Genomic DNA, 9,063 nt, shown 5'->3' on the forward strand with positions numbered 1-9,063 from the left:
GGGACCTTCAGTGAACCCCAATAAGGTACTTCAAGGCATTGTGGCTGCAGAAGTTGAGACCATTGCTCTGCGAAGAGCGAGATGAATGATGGAAACCGCATAATGCTCAACAGCTATCAAGTGACGTTTCGCGCCAATCATTCAGCTTTCCATCACGTGGAAAGCTAGCTTTTCTTTTGTTCACTTGTATATTACTACACTGGTGCAATCGTACGCATTCTCTCCGATCCCTGCTGCTCCGCTTCCCGCAGAACCCCTGGAAGTACAAATGTGGCCCAGAACCCGAGAGGTGCGGTCGGGCGACTCGCTGACCCTCAACTGCAGCGTCTCGGGCTTTCCCGTGCGATCGGTCACGTGGTCCAAGGACGGACGGCCGATCCTGGGTCCCTCCGCGGCGGGAGCCGCAACGTCGGCCGGCGGCGGCAGCGCTGCGTCACTGTCGCGGCGCGTGCTCATGCTCAACCGGTACGCGCTGAGGATACAGGCGGCGCAGAGCGACGACTCCGGCGTCTACCAGTGCCACGCGACGAACGAGAGGGACTCCTCGCAGGCGCACGCCTACGTCCACGTCAAGTGTGCGTGAGCGTTCACAGCGACCTGCACGGATACTGTCGTTGCCGCAGGGCTGCAAACTTTCGGGTTCAAGCTCTTTTTGAGACATCGCTTTTATAGTGAGCGTTAATTGACTCATACAGAGTGGGTGGGCCAAATCAATGGGACAATGTTCCTCAGATCATGTTTACGTCCAAACAGCCTAATCTTTCAATGCATTGAATGCCTGTCGTTCAAGGAAAGATCTGCCGAGAATGCCACGTCACGCAAACGTGAAAATATCCCAGGAAGTAAGCGATCGAAAATGCACGCTTGTGCTCTTGAATATAGAGAGGATATTTAGTACCGGTTTACGTGCGTCTGGTTGATAGGTCAAAGGGCGCGCGTGAGGCCAAAGAGAAAGAAAAAGGAAACAAAAATTCAGTGAGCACTTCTGTAATTATAAGGCCGCCACGAAAGAAAATACAAGTTAGGCAGATATGCGGTTGCTGCACAGACGGATCGGCACAGCACAAGAAGAAGCCTGTAATCATTTGTGACGTGCGGGGGACATTTGCGACATGCACTCCGTCTGATCAAGGCGTATAAATATTAATGTCTCTAGCTGGACTACCTGAGAAGCGGGTTCTAAATTTGGCGCTGGTCTATCTGCACATCGTGTGAATGCACAATAAGTAGCCATTGAAAAACAATAGAGATGCCAAATGCAAGCTATACGCCTCCGGAAACAAAGTAGGGGCGTCGCTTTTCTGCTGGATAATTTCCCTTTACTCCTGACAAATGAACAGCCCCATAATTTGTTCTGAATGCAGCGTAGCCATCCCCCTACCCTTTCTAACTGTTTCCGATCTGCATAATGACTGTCTACGAGCCCCCCCCCCCCTTTTTTTTTTTGCTTTCTTGCTAGACAGCCCAGTTCCTGGTGATCGTTGACTTCCCCGAAAGGGATCCCTCCCTTTCGCAGCAGAGAAGCTCCAAACACCCGCTCCGCCTGATTCGCCAAAGTGTCGCCCACTAATGGCTTTAGATAACGAGTCATTTGTTGAATGGTGCTGGTATAAACAAAATAGAGCAACTTTCTTTGAATGTGTGCCTCCTTTGTGCAGCGGAACCACCCGTGCTGGTTTCACACTTTGACGATATCGTCGTAAGGCGGGACGAGCCAGTATCCCTCCGGTGTGCAGCCACAGGAACCCCACTGCCCCAGATAACGTGGTCTATTTATGACGTCCAAGTTCAGGACTCCAGCCGAGTAAGCACCGCCTGCCATACTCTTGTTGCGTTAGCTAAAACTTCTTGTCTGATTTGAAGGAGACCTATGTTTGCGGCAGAACGAACCGAGAAAGAAAAAAGAGAAATTGAAATGTTCCTTCTCGTTGAGTGAAAGATACGGAAGAACGAATAAATAAATAAACAGGCTTGAGAAAAGCAACCAGTCTCTTCCACGAAAAACGTAAACGTTGCAGTGGACAGCCGATTTTGCAGTTCTTGGAGTCGATTATATTATTTTTGCGTACGTGCCACCTGATCTATCTTGTAACACCGCTTTTTCTCTTGCGACTCTTGAAGACGTCGCGTTAAGGGGTTGTGGTTAAAAAAAATACAAGGAGCTGCACTGCGTCGCACCCTGACAAGTTCTTTCGCAGCGTCATATTGCATGAGAAAGTCGCGAATATGAGACGAGGTAGACCATTTAGACGACATACTGTAATGTGTGAACTTTTCTCGATACGCAGCTGCTCAAAGAGTAAACAAGAGCGCGACATTTCATCCCAACTATACAAACATATATATTACATATTGTAATATCTGCGTACGTAAACAGCCACTTACTAAGGCAGGCATCGGCATGCACAACTAGTCGAAAATGGGAGCCTGCTAGAAGTTGAAAGAAGCAAAAAGTGCTGAAAATCTACCTCGAACGCTATTGTGAGTCCTCTTGTTGGTTAGTTCATCTATTTGGCAATGGTCCGCCAATAAAGTTTAAAAAGGGGGCAAGCATCAGCTTGATATATTAAAGGATTCCAGCAAATTGTAGGTTTCACTGATTTCTAAACTGCTGGAGCACATTGCACGGATGCTAAGAACTGAAGTTGAATGCAGTTTTACCACAACGAAGAAAACGCGCTGTTAAATTGCACAGAATAAAATGCGGATTTCGTTCATCTCCAGCATTAGTTACTACTAGTTGGTTGAGGCAATGATCTCAATAAATTGTTTAAAAAATTGAGTATCACAGGAGCAATTTATTCTAAATAAAAATCTTGCATCCAAATAACGCGGACAAGTAAAGCTGTAGTGAGTTTCCTTGTTTTTTTTTTTTTTGGCACTCTTACGCAGTCAATTTTCCTTACCGAATTCAAATTCAGTGTACAAGGAAAATTCAGCACGTATGCAGCAAAAACCTTATGAGGTGCAGATGTGCTGCACTTTACGTTATCTGCCTGTTTCTTTCTATGCCAGTCATTTGCCTTACATTTATGCAGCGCCCACTATATGTTTCGGTGTGACGCAAGGTTCTTAAATGGGTCCTGACGTAGTTTCGCAATATCATTACGCAAATTACGGGTGAGGCGAGTACTGATTAGCAAGGAATTGTAGGAGCGATGTGGTGCTTACCTGAAGAGCGCCTCATTTGAAAAATTGCGGCCGCGTTGTTTGGTCAGAACGATGCCAGCCACACGAAAGTTAATGATTAGCTGGAAATGTCCCTCATTAAACCAATGTCTGTCTACGCCACTGAGTGCGCCGACATCAGACATCGCAATGGTTGTACTGACGAGTTTAACCCCTATTGCAAGACGCATGCGTGGTCGGGCTTTAACGGTGGAAAGCAAGGAACGCCATAAACGCTGCAAAGCTTGGTCGCCTTCTCTCTCGAAAGGATGTAACGAGCAGTTGGCGTGACGCAAGAAACATGAATAATCGTAAAATGTCGTTCCTGTTCAAAGGCTGCAGAAGGAGTTTAATTGCTGACTTGAGCACGAAAGGCTCCAAGAGTACACAATGCTCGTTTCATGCAGACTGCCTCGAAGGTTTTTTTTTTTATTTTTTTAGTTTTCCTGTGGTTTTATCTCTTTTGCTTCACATGTGGGACGATATAAAGTACTAAAGGGGAAATTTAGAAGAAAAAAATTAAAGGCGCCACGGACAACATGGGGAAAATTTTTTGTACTTACCAATTCAATTGAAGAATTTTTAAATAATGGAAATGAAAATGAATGAAAAAACAACTAACCGCCGGTGGCTAACGATCCCATGTCTTCGCATTACGCGTGCGATGCTCAGAACGCCCAAGACAAAAGTAAAATAAAAGAAAGAGATCAAAAAGCTGACGCATGTGAAGTTAATGCCGCAGAGAACACGCTCGTGTGTCCGAGGTGTACAAACACATAAGCAGGACGTGGCAGCATCATTTGGTGGTCTCGGGTGGCGGCGCCTCGCAGGTCCGTGTCGGCGACTACGTGAGCCGGGATGGGTCCGTGATCAGCTTCGTAAACATCACGAGAGTCAGGCCCGAAGATGGCGGCGCCTACCGCTGCGAGGCGTCCAACGAACACGGTTCGGACGCCCACTCCGGTCGCCTGAACGTGCTCGGTCCACCAGCGGTGCACACGATGCCTAATCGAACAGTAGTGGCGGGACGCAGGGCGATGTTGCACTGCCCGTACTCCGGATTTCCCGTGACCAGGGTCATCTGGCGTAAAGGTGAGTGCATTAAATACACCGCTCAGCGGTAGAACAACGTGCGACGCACGGACAAGCGCGATATATATGCTGGCAAAGTCTATACTTTGGGACCAGGTGATCGTGAGTGAAGTCCGAATGAAGGGTCAGGACCGGATATACATATATAGGGCATAAGACGAAGAAGTAATCAATTAGAAGCGGGGTGTGACGCTGTGAAAATGTATTTAACAATAAATAGAGCATGTAATGTTTTCAGTGCTCAAAATGCTATGCAAGTAAGAGTACACGAGTGAATTATACATTTTCCACAACAGCAAGAAATCTAGGTGGCTCAATCGAAGGAGTTTACATTTAATCTAAATGAGTATGAAGTTATCAGAAGCTTTAATGCCGAGCCACGTAAACACCAGCCAGGCCAAACCACAGTGATTCTGCAATAACCATAAATGAAGCGAAATTCCTTCCCTCACGTTCGTGTGATCTGCGAATTACGGACTAGAGTTATATCTCGAGCAACCTTCTCAATTTCAGTGTAACGGGAACAGAAATTCAATTAGTCGAATAGCTAATTTTCCGCCGCTGGGACCTAAATTCACCACTTCCCTGTAAGGCCTCCAGTGCGACAATCCCCGAACTACACTGGCGTTTGTCGAGAGAGATAAATATAGCTATAAAAGTGAGGCACTTGCCTTTTCACTTTCATGGGTATTTATAAGGATGCAAGTATATGCAAGCTAGACACGATTCCGCTAAGCCTGCGGTGTTCACTGCCATGGCGGTGCATTTGGAATAGCGAGCGCAACTCGATACATGATATTACGAGCAAGCAACCTGGCAATAGATAATTTTATGTGACGAAATGCAATATGAAACCCAGGACCTTATTATTAAGAGAACTAGAAGCAGCCTAAGTTGTTTGATGACGAATCTAAGGAAAGTGTAGGGGGAAAGCATTCAGGCGTAACTCAGTCTCTTTTTTTCAACGTGCGTACGCTTTAAGATTGCTCACCATAGGAGAAGGTTTCAGCCTTCGTATTACCGCAGACGGGAAAAGCCTGCCCAGCAGTAAACGTGTGATGCCGTACCAGAACGGCTCCCTCGTACTGGAGACCGTAAGCCGCAAGGACGACGAAGGGCGCTACTCCTGCACGGTACGCAACGAGCATGGCAGCGAAGCCCGGAACCACCTCTACCTCAGGGTTCTCGGTAAGTCCGCACATCTTACTAATTTCAAACCTAGTCAGGTTCAGGCATCTAGAAATAAAGGTACGCGCCACTCACTGTACACGTCGCACTGTATGGATTCTTATTTACCGAACAACGAAGCTTCGCGCTCGAAAGAAGAGAAGAAAATGTGAGAAGCGCAAGTGGTCACCAATCGCGTACTCTGTTTGGTATCCCACGTGTTTGTTGTTTGTGTTAGTCAGTTTTAGTCGTTTCGTAGTTTGGTGAAAGACGATATCAAATGCCTGATACGTTGAGCGTGCTGCTTCGTTTTCGCCCTATTTCAAAATTTAGCTATGTCAGAAAGATGGCCGTCGGGAAATACTCGTAGATAATTTCTCCACAATGGGCTACAGTTTGCAGCCGTACTCGCCCCCGCTGCTCTCTATTCCCTGCCATGTAGATTCTTTCGGCTTGAGCCTCCTGGGGAAGCAATGTTGTTGGCTTAAATAACCATATTGGAAGAGGAATAGCTCTTTGAATCTCGCAGAGAAAATTGAAGCAGCGGCAATCTGTAATTTTATGCATCCTAACTTGAAGGCTATGTAGATGCGGCTGGCGTGAGAGCATGCCTTCTACGATAAAATTCAAAATCTATTCCAGAAATGCTAGACAGTTCTCAATATCGACCATAAACCTGATCTACTGTGCAACCCGCAGTCATTTTTTGGATGTAGCAGCGCAGAAAACTAGATAGGCAAGTGGCGAACGTCCGCGCTGAGTACATTCAGCGCTGTGTGTGCATGTCTGCCACTTCTCTGTCCCATGTTTCTCGCGGTTACCTTCAAAGATGGTGCCTTACCAATTAGCTCGGATTGATGCGCGCAACGCCTCTATTCTTTCGGGAACACGAACGACTCTTCCTCTGTGCTCCTTTCTTTCCCATCTCTCCCGGCACATGCGGTTTCCTACAGTGCCGCCCTCGATCACGCCCTTCTCGTTTCCGGAGAAACCTCAGCTGGGCTCTCGCGCCAGCGTTACCTGCAGCGTGCCCGACGGCGACCCGCCCATACGTCTGTCGTGGCTTCGCGACGGCGTGCCCTTGGACTCGTCTCCGTCGGCCGGAAGGGAAGGCGTCTCGTTTGGTCACGTGGACGACTTCATCTCCACACTGGTGTTTAAGTCCCTGCGCGAGGAGCACACTGCAGTGTACACCTGCCTGGCTGCTAACGAAGCCGCCGCTGTCAACTACTCTGCTCCGCTCGTTGTCTATGGTGAGTGCAAATCGGACGCTCTCTGCCAACTAAGTCTTGAACGCTGAAACACCGTGGAGCATTACACTAAACACAAAAGCGAGCAATTTGCACCTGAGTGATGCTAATTAGGCTTTGTAGAAGATCACCGTTAAAGCTGTCATGTCTAAACGCGAACGACCGCATTTCACTTTGAGCGTCCCGAGTAAATTTACGTGTTATCTACTTTTGTTCACTTCCCGATTGGATACACAAGCCTAGTTTTCGTCTACTTAAATCCACTCGCTCCTAGCGCACGTCACGCGATTCCATTTGTAGCAATTACCATGTTGTTCTATGCGGCTCTAGAGTGTTCTAGAAGTCGCAAAGCAAAGTGAGGAGAGATCTCTTCCTCCTATACAAGCAGCACTAACCAATAAATATTCGAGACGGTTCTCGAGACATATGTGTGGGACGGTTAGTGATGTCATGTCATGTCATTATGTGATGTCGCTTTTGCTCATGTTTACCTAGCGTTGAGGTTTTCAGCCTTTGCCTCGCACCGTTTAAACATTCCAGGAGGTTATAAAGGTCGCCGCGCTCTTGTGGCATAGGCCACTTTTTCACAAGAGAACGCACTAGTCTACGAAAGCGACGTGTTGCATTACGCAGTCTTTGGAATGCGGTTGCTGCGGATGGGAATCGAACCGCGTCTTTTTTCGCTCAGCATCTGAGCTCTATATCCTAAGAATTCCCACGTAGTTGGTGCAGTCGTTCTAATATAAATAAAAATGCAATGAGCGCTCTTTGAAATGTTGCTGGAAAGTTTGCAGAAAAACTCTACACATTTGTCTTTCGTTTATGTACGCTTGAGTGCTCGTACGCTGGTGGTTTCTGGCTATACACTACTATTAAACTAAGGCACTTTTGGGACGAGCAAACCAGGCAACGACCCTTTCCTTGATTGTGTAGTAGCTTTCCTGCGAGGCATCTTGCTCTACTACTGACGGCGTTATCACTTTAGCAAACGGCGTGTACAAGCCCTGTTTGCTTGTAATATGACATTGAAAATGAAGATGAGTGGTTCAAATGACGTAGACCTTCGACAAGGCATAAACCCCAGCATGTTCAGCTATAACTTCGTTTGCATTTGAGCCAGAACAGGTGTCGCCACTGGTAGGGCAAGTATGCACTGCAGCGAAGCACACTTGCGGATTAGACACGCTTCTAGTAATATTTCTCAAACTTCAAAATATTCTGTGAATAAATTTCGAGGAGGTAAATTCACCTATTATCATTCAATTCTCGCTCACTCTGTGGCAGCACCACCAAGATGGCGGCTGGAGCCCGCAGACACGACAGTAACGACGGGCGAGCGAGTGACCCTGGACTGCCAGGCCGACGGGACCCCTGAACCTAGGGTTCGTTGGAAGAAGTCGGCAGGTTTGAAGGTTTCCCTCTCGCACCACTCTTTCGCCACTCGGCTGCCTGCAGGGCTTTTGTGGTCATTCCTTACGTAAATATATACTGTCGGTGACAACCTAATGAAGCTCCGGTTGAAGTTGGAGATAATTTCATCCTTGCACGTACTATAATATTCTTGGTTGCTCGCCCTATTTAGTTCTTTCATGTTGTAAATAATTAAATTGCCGCTCTAGAAGTACACCGTAAATTTAATTTTTACCCTGTGCAGTGGCTACGAGAAACACAGCTGTTCGACATTTGTGAATTCATCCTAACGATTGCTTATGGACACCCCAGCGAGAGTGCGTGACCGTTTAAACTCCGAACACGGCTTATAGCAGGTTAAGCGCTAACTACGTTTGTTCAAGCGTTATCAAACGAGCTACCAAGCATGTTTGGGCGCCATGAACTCATCAGTGCGCGTTACGCTGGCAGTCACTGATATTGCATCAAGTTTAGCGAGAAATAGCTGACTCTAAAGCAGTCAGTACAAGGGGTGTTCTTATTTATTGCTACTCGTCTGCACTCCATTGCTCCCGGAAGCAATTAGAATGAACTGTTCTTCCCACGTTTATTTATTGAACTGATAACTCTGCACCATCACTAAAATATATGCTGGCTTATTTAAAAACAGCAACTGCACTTAAAGAACAAGAACTATGCTTCTTTACTTCATAGTGCGCACACTTTCGTTTTCTGTGCAGCTATCTAATCTTACAAGTTGTTTAAAAGAATGCAGATGTAATATCTTTTTTATGAATGAATTGTTTCTTCCACAAACCTACCACCTGTATTAAAGCTGTACTGACGCTATCTGTTGGATTTGACATCTTTCTGTACCTTTGACGTCGCATTTTGTCTTTTCAGGACCTCAAAGCGCCGAATTCCGCACCGTTATAAGTAGCTCTCGCATGCAAGCACTGGTGAACGGATCCCTCGTAATCCAAGAAGTTGAGACCTC

At 46.7% G+C, this 9,063-nt stretch overlaps 1 protein-coding gene across 5 annotated transcripts in view; it reads left to right on the top strand.

Annotated features, from left to right (window-relative positions):
- The window catches only part of LOC126537462 (cell adhesion molecule Dscam1-like), a 206,837-nt gene that overhangs the window by 175,083 nt on the left and 22,691 nt on the right, over positions 1-9,063 (top strand). For all 5 annotated transcript variants that reach the window (XM_055074274.2, XM_050184469.3, XM_055074273.2 and 2 more), the window contains exons 6-12: positions 252-575; positions 1,659-1,804; positions 3,999-4,260; positions 5,287-5,448; positions 6,381-6,680; positions 7,962-8,081; positions 8,970-9,063. The exon at positions 8,970-9,063 is cut by the window's right edge and continues 80 nt beyond it. In XM_055074274.2, the coding sequence (XP_054930249.1) occupies positions 252-575; positions 1,659-1,804; positions 3,999-4,260; positions 5,287-5,448; positions 6,381-6,680; positions 7,962-8,081; positions 8,970-9,063 (1,408 nt within the window). The remainder of the gene's footprint in view (positions 1-251; positions 576-1,658; positions 1,805-3,998; positions 4,261-5,286; positions 5,449-6,380; positions 6,681-7,961; positions 8,082-8,969) is intronic.

This window comes from Dermacentor andersoni, chromosome 4, assembly GCF_023375885.2.
Source record: "Dermacentor andersoni chromosome 4, qqDerAnde1_hic_scaffold, whole genome shotgun sequence".
NCBI lineage: Eukaryota > Metazoa > Arthropoda > Arachnida > Ixodida > Ixodidae > Dermacentor > Dermacentor andersoni.